An 11,773-nucleotide genomic window follows, 5' to 3' on the forward strand; every position below is an offset into this window, starting at 1 on the left:
TGCTGATGGAGTACAAAAAATAGATTGAACTCAAAAAAATTATGATTTCACTTAATTTAAAAAATCTATTTTTCATAGATTTCTTGATTTTTTTTTAATTTATTGTTAGTCATGGTTTACTGCTTCAAGATTATTATTATTATTATGATAAGTGAGTAATGGATTACTACTTTAAGACACTGTTGCTGCTACTTCCTCACAAAACACATTATTATTTTGATCTTTGTGCTGACCTGTTTGCGATTTTTATGATGGTTAATTAAATATTTTCTGGATCACATTGAATTTATTTATTTATGTATATACAATATCAGTTTTTTACACAGTAATTCTTAAAACATTAACTCAAGAAGATAAATAGAGTTAACATCACACCTAGATTTTTTTTTTTGAAATCTCCAATTAGAATTATGAAACACGCAATTCTATTCTTTCAATAAAATAAAAATAAATCTATCAACTGTACATTAAAAACCTCAATTAACTAACATTTACTAGGGGAAGGCCTTCCCCCACGATGAAAGAAGGAAACGCCCTGGAAACTTCGCATTCGGAACAAGGCACGGAGAACAGTTCCCCTGCGGCCTTTGTCGCCCCTTCACCAGACACCGCAACACGTGGAATGGGCGGCCCTTCCTGTCACCCGGCCGCGCCCGACCCGACCCAGCCCGGCCCAGCTTTTGAGATGCATCGTCTGTTTCGTAGGCAGGGAAGGGTGCTTCTCAAGCGCCAGGAACGAGTCTTCAGTTGGCATTCTGAGATTCTGGGATGCTGTGACGCTCTTCTTCCTTGTGCTCGATCCTTCATCCTTGCTCCTGCTTCTGACCTTTTCGTCACCCTTCGCCTTCTTTAAAGCTGTCGCATCGCACCATTGCGTGCTGCATTCCCTCCTTCCTTCTCGCCGTTTCTTTTTAGCTGCCTTGAATCGCTCGCTTCTCGGGAGGTGTGTCTCTACGGTCTCTGCGGGATTGGTTGACAACAAGCGGCGACGGAAGCGGATTGCGCTTGTGGGGCTGTGTTCGCGAGGATTCGCTTTTACTTCTGGGAATTTTCGTAAGCTTGGAGGCTGACAGGAAGAGGTGTATATGTCACGGTTGCGAAGGCCGGATTGCGGGAGTTTTTGAAGTTAGTCTTGGGCTAATTTGGACCCGTGGTTGGAGAGTGTGGAAGGGTGGTATATTTGCCTTGTAGCGTGCGGTAGTGTTTGAAGGATTTGGGGTACGAACTCGTTGAGTTACAGGTGCTTATTGTGCAGTTGCAATGGGAATATGGGACTACTTTCTGAATTGGCTGCGCAGGTAGATGTCAACCTTGGCCTGTATGTATTGCTAAGTCTCGATTTCGCTGAATTCTCTTGTGGTGTTTTTTCATTTTGTGGCTCATGTACTTGCTTACAGAAGATATACTTGGGGATTGTTAGTGGTATAATTTCTGTGTAATGCTGACTCTGTGCTGACATGGATGGAATGGTTCTCTCGTGTGTAGCCTATTTTTCAAGCAAGAGATGGAGTTGTCTTTGATAGGGTTGCAAAATGCTGGCAAAACTTCTCTCGTGAATGTCATTGCGGTTCGTGCCTCTAACCCCATTCTATTTCTGTATACTTCTATTTACACACTGTCTTGTTCACGCACCAGTTTGGATTCCCTAAATATAGCTCCCCAGCAGCGCTTCAGGCTAGAATTGCGTTCACTTACTGAATACTTTCCTAAGTTTTTAGGCTTCATGTAGAAGAACAAGGGTCCCTCATTAAATGTACATCCAAGAGAGCATAGTTCTCGTCAAAAGCATAAAAATACTGGCCGAAGGAAGTATGATCTTCAGAAAAGAAATTTGCTGGCTGAGGACCCAAATGTTCTAGAATTATTTAGCTGCCTGATGACGTGAGAAAAGGTTGCAGGGGCATTCATCTTCTTTGCTTCACCTGATTGCTTAGTAGATGTTTACGCTTTCTCACCCTGTAAAGCTTAGTAGTATATTTGAAAACGGAGGTATAAAAAATTATTTTGGAAGAGAGTAACAATTTCGACAAACGTGATAATATGACCAGCTTGGTTACTTCGTTAGAAGTGTTGTATAATACTCAGGCATCATTACCTGCAGACAATGTCTTTTACATGTTAAATATGTTCGTTCAGCTGGCATTTAATGCATTGTTTGGCTTTCCATGCGGTTAGATTCGGTCCACGCTCTGATTCTAATCTTTCATGGTCGCTTCTGTGCAGACGGGTAGCTTTGCTGAGGACATGATACCCACGGTACGTCGTCTCCTAAAGGGGGTCGTTGGAATCGGTTTCACACCACTATTAGAGCTTTTTGTCATTTTACATGCTGCATCTCTGCTTCTTGATTACTCGCAGTTTAGTTATTGGCGTAAATTTTGCTGTTGATGTAAGTTTTTAAGTATGTCTTTTTGTTGAAATTTGTTCGTTTTTGTGATGAAATGCAGGTGGGGTTCAACATGCGCAAGGTGACGAAGGGTAGTGTGACTATCAAACTCTGGGATCTCGGTGGCCAACCCCGATTCCGGAGCATGTGGGAGCGTTATTGTCGTGGTGTGTCTGCAATTGTGTAAGAATCTGTGTTTCCACCAAAGTTTTGGTTTTCTGCGATGGCTCTAAATATTGAAGCATTTTCTCACGACCATTTGCAGTCTCCTGTGGTTCAAATTTTGAAAGTATGTATTTTGAAGCATTTAGGTGACCTGGTAACTGTTTCAGGTATGTCGTGGATGCAGCAGACAAAGACAATATTGCCATTTCTAAGAATGAACTGCACGACTTGTTGAACAAGCCTTCACTTTATGGGACCCCCTTGCTTGTTTTGGGCAACAAAATCGATAAGGCTGAAGCACTTAGTAAAAAGGCGCTTATTGAACAGATGTACGTTTGCTTTTGACCTCTTGTTTTCGCTGTCACTACATAGTTGATCGAAACTTTCGCAACCCAATAATGGCAGCTTGAACTAAATGCCTTGTTTAGAAAGTGATTCTAGTTGAATTACTAAGTTATTTCATGGATTGCATTTCTATGAAAGTGTCCTAGAAGTGATAGTTGAGCAAATTGAACTAAGTTTTGCTCCTCTACTTCTTCTGTACATTACATTTGATTGCTTTAGGCACTTCACCTGCTACAGAAGTATTTTGGTACTAACTAGAATGCTCTCTGGCTGATTTTACAGGGGACTCTCTGGACTTACAGATAGAGAGGTTGCTTGTTACACCATCTCATGCAAAAATTCAACCAATATTGACATCGTCATCGACTGGCTTGTTAAGCATTCAAAGTCCAAGAGCTGATTCACCGCTTGTTGCCACTTCTAGAACTGAAACTAAAATCAGAATGTAGAGTATCTGGATGTGAGGAGTCTAACAACCCGATGTGCTCCTTTCCTCCTTTCCCGGCCACCAGACCCTTCACATGTAGCAAAAAATCAGAAAGTATTTGTTAAGGAAATGGCACGAAACCCTCGTGCATGAGCCGAGGGATCAGTGAGCCATAGTTTCACAGTAGAAATCAGTTCATTTGCTTCTCTCTTGTAAACTAGAAAGTCTGCATGATTACAGATACAGTGACTTCCATATGTACCCACTTTGTTTAAAGCGATTAGCCTTGAATGGACAAATCAGTATTATTGTATATGTGTCAAAATCAACATATACAGCACTGACATGTGTAAACGTGCAATATTGTTTTGTATCCATGGAAATTTTTACTGATATGCTTTCATTAAGTCTTTCGTATCTTGACGTAGTGATGGTTACTGTACAACAATGCCAGTGTGAAGCAAAATAATTTGCAAGTATCAAGCGCACAAGAATATCTTTCTACAGCAGTATTCAAAAGAATGGGAACTTGATTGAGTTAAAATCTAAGATTCAATTCAACTTAGATATGACTCCTTGCAGATATTTGTTTACAATTTATTATAATCTTCATGAACGTCTTCAAATAGAACTATATACTTCTTATAATTAAATATGTGAAGATGTTCCTTTTGAAAGAACCTGAACATTAAATTTGGAAGTTTGTATTGTTCAAAAATACTTATTTTGCATTACTAAGGATTTTATATTTCATTATTTTATATTAAGAATTTGAAGTTGTCTTGTCTATTTGAGATAAAAAGAAACTTACATAGTACACACTATAATAATAGTCATGTTAAATTTTATTGAAACTAGATAAACAAAATATGAAATCAAACAATTGTTGTTAAAATTTTTATAGATAGGTTAAAGCAATGAAAATTGTGAATGAAATATTAGTTATTAAGTAAAAAAATATCCTGATTTTTCATCATCATTTACTATTGAATTTAAGTGTAAAATACAATTTAGTACCTTTTATCTTAAATAGTGTTGTAACTCTTGATAATACCATCTCCAAATATTAACAATTATTATACAATTATTATACATGTCTTGTAATTTTTTTTTAAATATTATTAAAAACATTATTTTAATACGTATTATTTATATAATATAATATTAAAAAATTATATGGTAAATAAATTGGATTATTATTCAATATTAATATTGATATTGATATTTTGTATTTTTCATTAAAAAATTCTATAGACATTGTCAATAAGTCTATATTGAAAATTTTAAAATCAATATCCATGATTTTATTCTTTAAAAAGGGAAGAGTTATATTTTAAACGATCTAAACCTGTAATTTAAAAAGAAGATTTGTTAATTTCTTCTACTTAAAAAATAACTAATATTTTTATATTTAAAATAAATTATAATTTTTTTCCTAATCCATTTTATTTTAGACATCTATATATTAATTATTACAAAAATCGGAATTTTTCAATATATCATTTTAAAAAATGTGATAATATTTTTTATAATATTAAACTAAATCTGGTATTATCAGGTTTTATAAATATTGGTTTGTGATATTTTTTAATATATATATATATATATATATATATATATATATATATATATAGTATCGAATATTGATTAAACCTTCTTATTCGTGTTCATTTCTTTTTTTGGTTGTATAATTAGTTTTAGTTTATTTTTTTTTGGTTGTATAATTTTAATCTTGACTCTAATTGTTTTTGTTAAACATGATTAATTTTTATTTAAATTTGTTTTATATTTTAAATATTTTAGTGGGTTACATTTTCTTTTTAGTATTTTATTTGATAAAACATGTGTATGCATTTTGAAGTAGCACTATTATAATATGAACATAATAATATACAAGAGATAATATAATTCTTTGTGTAAAATATCTTTTAAATTTTGTGTTGCAACTTTTATATTTTTACTTATTTTTTTTATTTGTGCATCTTAGCCATATATATTAAATACTAAAATAATTGTAGTCATTGCAAATTATATGCACTAACTTTATCCATTAATACTTCTATTTGCTATTATTATTAGCTGCCACAAATCCAAAATAGTATAACAGTCTATTTTTTACATACATACATATCTATATACATATATATGTATATATTTATGATTCTCAAAATAATATTACATAAAGTTAAATATTTTTTAAAAATTTAATTGAAAGGTCTTAATTTTCTTTTAAAATAAAATAAGAAAAGAGATAAGTTTGTTGAAATAATAAAGAATAATTTATAAATAAAATACAAACTTTGTTAAAACAACATGATTTTAAAAACCCTACTTATCAAAAGGAGTTTTTCTTTTATTTTCTAAAACTTAGGTAGGTTTTCATACTTGGTTTTGAATCAAAACTATAAAAAAAGAATTTGTAGTTACATGGATAGTACATAAGTATATTGGAAGAGATACCATTTTTAGTACTTAGTACAAAAATAAAACTGATGCTTCTTAGAAAGTTGAGGATATGTAGAACCATGCCATAAGTATGATAAATAAATTTAAAATAATTATTTAAGATTCTTTATTAAGACGTCTAAAAAAATGAGAAATTAATGTAATTTTAAAAGACATATAGACATAAAAAGAAAAGCTGTCTCTTACTGAAGAAAAAACATTGATTTCTAGAATAATAGATTAGACCTATCCATTGTGTATATATAGAAGATATGTGAGTTTTTAGTTTTTTCAAAAATAGATAAAATAAAACTATACAGAAAATAACTACTATTCAAATATAATAAAATATTGTTCTAATTATACATTGTAATAAATTAATGCATTAAATATTTTGGCATGGATAGATAAATCTACAATGTTGTTTGAAACACTATTAAACACTAGAGTTAATTGCAATTGATGCAAAGACCAAGGAATAAGATTCTAGAGTAACAAAATAACATGTAAGATTGATGTATCATACACAAGAATAACAAAAGAATTTGAATTGCTTCAAGTTTAACCATGAACACAATAACATTCTTTTGATACAAAAATAGAGGTATCAATGACAAGATTGAACAATCATCAAAAACTGCATGCAATTAGTAACTTTCTCAAAATTCATTGACAGAATTGGTTCAGCCAATATTTCTCATCTTCCGTCTGCAATCTTCCACCTTCAAGTTAATAAAATATATCACATCATCCATATAAATGCACATCAAGATCCCCTGATACGAAAGGTACTCTACAACACCCCTGATGGCTATCTTTGAAACATGAGGAACATAGAGGCATTTAACTATGAAGAGAGATCTGAGCGCTTACACAATTGATTTGCAAAAGTAGAGCAACAAGTCTCTACATCGCATATTTACACTCAAGCATCCAAAGAAGAGACCTTGCTTGGATACTGCTCTATTTGTCTACCTCACAGGTGTGGCTTCTGGATGGTGAGCCGTTGCCAATTACAAATCTGAGATGTCCGCAAGTCTGTAAAGATCCAATCCAGAAAGTCATCAATCCAAATTGTGCCCTGCATCCGCTTGGGCATTTAGGGTTTTGACAGAATTTGGTGCAGCTGTGAAACTGATGTCATCTGTATCTGCATCACTTCGGATTACCTCTTCGTTGTGTGCACCTGCTTTTAGAGAAACATGATGTACCGCAGAATTGCCAGAAGCCTCAGGCCTGATTCCCAATGAATCACTCGACAACGCTGCTATCAGCTGCGTCTCTTTCACTGAAATCGCCTAATTACACATCCCAACACGATAGCCCCATCACTCATTACACATTTAGCTACTCTGATGTTAATAAGTGGTTGTGTAAGGAGCTTGCACGGGAGGATACAAGAGGACATCGATGAAGGACATCGGAAAAAATCTCTCTCCTTCTCTCCCCCCTCTAGCCAGCAAACGACATGGACTTCAGAATCGACTTCCAGAGGTTAATCAAGTCATCCTTAATACTGGTTTTCAAACAACTATCATACTTCCTCGGCCCAACATTTCACCAGAACAGTACGTATGCAAACCGTGTCGCACAATAATGAGGTCGTTCTGCAGGATAAACTACACACCACATTTAATTTTCTTGCCAGCTGCTCGAGGAGCTCAGCACGCTGTCGAGATGCTTCCAAGGCTTTCATTACTTTCTGTTTCTCGATAAGCAGACTCCGAGCACTATCCTCCTTGCCGTTCCGCACATCCATGGCTGCCCGCTGGCGGAGCTGCTCCACAACATGAGTCAAGCGCATGAACCTCAGCCTTGCACTGTTTGCTGTTATCCACACACCTTCAAATTGTCAATCTCTAATTCATAAATCGAATCCACCCGCCGCTCTCTAAACCCTAAAACAAATGGTCTCAAAACTTGAATTTAATCACAACGATTATGAATTAGGAGTCCAAATTCTAGGTTGGAGGAAAATTTTGGTACCCACCCCTTCCACGGACCTGTTCAGCCTCTTGTTGCAGCGCTTCCAATTGCTCCCGCAAATTCTCAGCGGTCTGCAATTCGTTCTGCGAATTGACAGCTTTGGCACTCACAGGCCATGATCTAGTTTTCTTCCTACACCTGTGTGGCACAAGATTCCCTAACCGTGATTCATACCCTACAACCCTTACAAAACTCCACAGCCACCCATGAGTGGCAAATTCTAACCCTCTGCAATCCTTACTGGAGAATGACAATCTGCTGCTGTGCGAATGCGACTTGGTGCTAGACAGATGCAAGCTCCTGAAGGAAAATCTTTCCCTACCACCTTTACGAGAGGACTCTGTATGCGCTCTACATATTGGTGTGGAATCTATATCACAAACAGCTTTCAAAAGGCGGACACCCGAGGTGTAATGCTGTACCGCAGAAATCAACATAGCTCCTTAGCTGGGCACGTCCTTTCAGACAGGTAGACAGAGTAATGAAGCACATACAAACCGATTCCGAGCTCAAGCTTCACTTACAAGCATAGCCAAGTGCTCCATCAACATTACTACTTGAAACCCAATTGCGGAAACTACAAGGAGGACGTGAATAAGGCAATAGAATGACCCTGAAAACTCAAATGGGCCTCCCAGTTGGATTCCGATGCTGCAAATCTTGCCACAGGAAGAGAGCATTCTGCATGTGTCGCAGAGCACCTCACAACCAACAGCTTCTTCTTCTGCATGATACAAAATGAACACAATCTCTGAAACTGTGCACGAAAAGATTTTACTTATTGCATGTTTTCATAATGAATGACATGTTCTTCTTGTGACTGTTAACGTCAATGACTATACAATTTGCATTGAAAAAAATAATTCTGTAGTATTTCTTGATGAAGAATTCGGATTATATATTTGTATCTATATATATAAATATATATATACATTCAAAGGTACATATAGCAGGAAATACAAATTAAATGTTTAGATTTTAACTTGTATAAAATCTTTAATGTTTTGTGCTATATTTCAGGTGCATTATTTATAAGAAAAATGAAATAAACAATTTTATGTGTAAAAATTAAAGAATTAGCATTTATATTGCATTGTATTAAATAATAAAAAGATAATCCATAGGTGGGCATCCTATTTTTATTTTAAATTTATCATAATTTATGATAGCATGGATATCCCTCATGCCACACACCCTCAGTTACACACAGAAAAATTCTCACTTGCAGTGAAAACATTTAGAATAAATTAATTATATAAGATTTGTGTGCAATGGCATATGATATTCTTATATTTGATGATTTAATTTGAAGAAATTTAAGGGTATACTTCATGTAGTTCTTTTATTTACTTTCAAGAGCTTATCAATTTTATTTACATAATCATTTATTGCAAAATTTATCAAAATTTTTATAAAGTATAAATAATAACTTTAATATGTGAGGGTGTGTGACACAAAGGTGTCCACATATTGGTTCTCTATGTAAAACAGATCATTAGAAACTACCAACCATGAAATCATAGACAACATTGATATAATTATTTTAGCAGTATTAGATTAAAAGCATATTTATAAGTTAAACACATATAAATATATATATATATATATATTGAAACATAAACAAACACATAAATACATAAAAATATATTTTTACATGGTAAAATGATAATCAATTAATCATACAATATTCTCTTAATATCTTTAGATGCACATCTACACATGCAAACACAAAGTCAATTTCTTAAGCATGCTAAGTAATATTAAAGTTTAACAACTATAAATTTGTTTCCAACTAAAACAATACAAACTATGCTGATACTATTTATTCAAATCACCAAAGTAAATGTAATTTCAAAACAAAAAACACAAAACAAAACAAAACACAAAAAATCATTTATTATATAGATGGTTGATTGATATAGAAGGAAGGAGTTGTAAGTGTTTACCAAGAGCAATTTATGCCTTGTGTAATTACAGAAGGTGTTTTACTAAATAGTGAAATAAATTTATAATATGTATCACTTATTTCAAATTTTCAAAATTATTCCTTTCACTTTTAAAACACCTCTTTAAATCAATAATAATTAGGCAAGATAAGTCAAGGTAAACTAATAGAATAAGCATTATCTATTTGGATTGTGGAATGGAGACATTCAAAAGCTCAATGTAGAAAGAAAAACAAAACCTAAAAACCAAAGAAATGAATCAAATGACCTCAAGCAAGTAACTACATAAATACTTAATAATTTACAATAAAAGATAGCAAAGATAGAAAATCTATAACACCTCAATTGTTGATGCAGACCATCATTTATACTAAACCCCATCATACTTGATAGAATGTGTATGCAATCCTTAAATAAAATTGAAGGAAACATCTACTTAGAACAAATATTTTCTTAATTACTAAAATGCTACCTTCTATGATTTAACAAAAATACTATCACAAGGCCACATCATCAAATATGTGTTTTCTAGTCTTATTTCAAGAGTCTCTAGTCATTATCTTTAGCAATTGTCATTCTATTTTTAAAATATACTATCTTTAAGTGAATATCTACTCTTTGAAAGTGACACAAGGGTCTCTTAGTGTTTTGATTTTTTGAAACTTATGTCCTTTGACATGAATTGGTGGAAAATTTCAATCATATAAACAATGATGTTAATTTCAAAAATTTCTTATTAACTCCACATAGTATCTTCAAGAAATTATCAGATCCAATTGTGATGATATTAACAATTTTCTCTAACATAGAGTTGCTATTGTTTAGAAGATATTGTTCTTCTAATTGTCAACAAAGATGACATGATTCATACCAAGTAGGAATACAATTCGCTAAGGACTCAATCTAGATCAATTGCACATTCAAATGCATTTGCTTGAAATAATCTTCAGTCGTAGTAACACACCAATTAAATGAAAATAAATATTGTAAAAGAAGACACACTCACTCTCCCATGGTCTTAAAAATTAGATTTAGCTCCAAATTCATGAGCAAGCAAAACCGATCAGTAACTTATTCTCAACACAACTCCAATCAGATAGATAAAAGATCGGTGGCATTCGGATGCTGAGGGACCTGGGCGCCTGAAAAATAAACGATCGGTGGCATCCGGATGCTGCGGGACCTGGGCGCCTCATGAGCAGCGGCACGGCGGCTGAGAGAGCGAACGCTGGTGGGAAGAAACCCATATGGTTTTGGTCGGTCCGTGGCGCGGCGAGGCTAGAATAAGCGGGGGGGGACGCAACGACGGTAGATCCTTCTGGTTTTACAAAATGATGAGAGGAGGAGTCGCGCGTCTGCGCGAGAGGTGCCCGCCCCAAATACCTTGTTACAAAGGGCAACCCCCCCCTGTCTGACCCCCCCATCCCCCGACCCTCGGTGACCGAGGGCGTGTGATGAATCAGGAGTGGAATCGTAGTGTAGGATCTCGCATCTCGAGAGCAAAAACAGCGGAGGCAAGGCCCAGCACGCGCCCACTGCGGAGAGTGTGTTGAGGATCCCTCCGGGCGCGCCAACCGTCACCGTTGGGGCCATGCGTGAGGGTGAGCATTTGGTGGGCTTGGCAGGCGGGTGTGATCATGGAGCTGAAATTCGGCAGGGATCCGCCCAAAGGCGTGCGGAGCGATGGTGCGATGTTCGCCCATGACGGTGGGCGGTTGGCGAGCGGAGTGGATGGATGTTTGTCCGCAGCCCCCTCCGGGGACTCGGGGACTGCGAGTCACGGAGGATGGGCTCGGTTTGGGTGTGGCAGGCACAGGCAATGTGACGGTGAGAGAGGGGGTGACGAGGGAGGTGTTTGGGAGAAGCAAGCAGAAGGAGCAGAAAAAAAGCGTGGGGGATGAGTGAGTGGAGACGCCGGGTATCGATCCCGGTACCTCTCGCATGCAAAGCGAGCGCTCTTCCATTTGAGCTACACCCCCAGATGGCCCGTGGGGCGAGAGAGGCTCGAACTCTCGACCTCAGGATTTCTCGTAGCTATGAGACCTACGCGCTAGCCAACTGCGCCACCGCCCC

The 11,773-nt window shown here is 35.8% G+C and overlaps 2 protein-coding genes and 2 non-coding genes across 4 annotated transcripts; 1 reads left to right on the plus strand and 3 right to left on the minus strand.

The window, feature by feature from the left end:
• Positions 1–898: 898 nt before the first annotated feature.
• LOC112283201 (ADP-ribosylation factor-like protein 8b) lies at positions 899–3,636 on the plus strand. The gene is made up of 6 exons (XM_024521628.3): positions 899–1,298; positions 1,486–1,567; positions 2,224–2,256; positions 2,448–2,569; positions 2,719–2,880; positions 3,179–3,636. Exons 1-6 carry the CDS (start codon positions 1,261–1,263, stop codon positions 3,294–3,296), a joined length of 555 nt encoding a protein of 184 aa, XP_024377396.1. The 5' UTR covers positions 899–1,260; the 3' UTR covers positions 3,297–3,636.
• Positions 3,637–6,450: 2,814 nt separating this feature from the next.
• LOC112283123 (uncharacterized) lies at positions 6,451–8,496 on the minus strand. The gene is made up of 3 exons (XM_024521471.3): positions 7,759–8,496; positions 7,396–7,595; positions 6,451–7,066 (listed from the first exon to the last, which is right to left on the minus strand). Exons 1-3 carry the CDS (start codon positions 8,189–8,191, stop codon positions 6,833–6,835), a joined length of 867 nt encoding a protein of 288 aa, XP_024377239.1. The 5' UTR covers positions 8,192–8,496; the 3' UTR covers positions 6,451–6,832.
• Positions 8,497–11,606: 3,110 nt separating this feature from the next.
• Positions 11,607–11,679, minus strand: TRNAA-UGC (transfer RNA alanine (anticodon UGC)). Its single transcript has one exon. It is a non-coding gene; the product is annotated as a tRNA-Ala (tRNA).
• Positions 11,680–11,689: 10 nt separating this feature from the next.
• TRNAM-CAU (transfer RNA methionine (anticodon CAU)) lies at positions 11,690–11,773 on the minus strand. The gene is given in 2 exon segments: positions 11,690–11,725; positions 11,736–11,773. It is a non-coding gene; the product is annotated as a tRNA-Met (tRNA).

Source organism: Physcomitrium patens, chromosome 6 (genome assembly GCF_059467195.1).
Source record: "Physcomitrium patens ecotype Gransden chromosome 6, ASM5946719v1, whole genome shotgun sequence".
Lineage (NCBI taxonomy): Eukaryota > Viridiplantae > Streptophyta > Bryopsida > Funariales > Funariaceae > Physcomitrium > Physcomitrium patens.

Bases quoted from the DNA above. Each gene is read 5' to 3' on its own strand.
- LOC112283201 (XM_024521628.3), top strand. From the start codon at position 1,261: ATGGGAATATGGGACTACTTTCTGAATTGGCTGCGCAG. The intron at 1,568-2,223 runs GTTCGTGCCTCT...GCTTCTGTGCAG, and splicing joins CTCTCGTGAATGTCATTGCG to ACGGGTAGCTTTGCTGAGGA. The intron at 2,570-2,718 runs GTAAGAATCTGT...TAACTGTTTCAG, and splicing joins CGTGGTGTGTCTGCAATTGT to GTATGTCGTGGATGCAGCAG.
- LOC112283123 (XM_024521471.3), bottom strand. From the start codon at position 8,191: ATGTTGATTTCTGCGGTACAGCATTACACCTCGGGTGTCCGCCTTTTG. The intron at 7,596-7,758 runs GTGGGTACCAAA...TGTGGATAACAG, and splicing joins TGAACAGGTCCGTGGAAGGG to CAAACAGTGCAAGGCTGAGG. The intron at 7,067-7,395 runs GTGTGTAGTTTA...ATGTGTAATTAG, and splicing joins TGGCAAGAAAATTAAATGTG to GCGATTTCAGTGAAAGAGAC.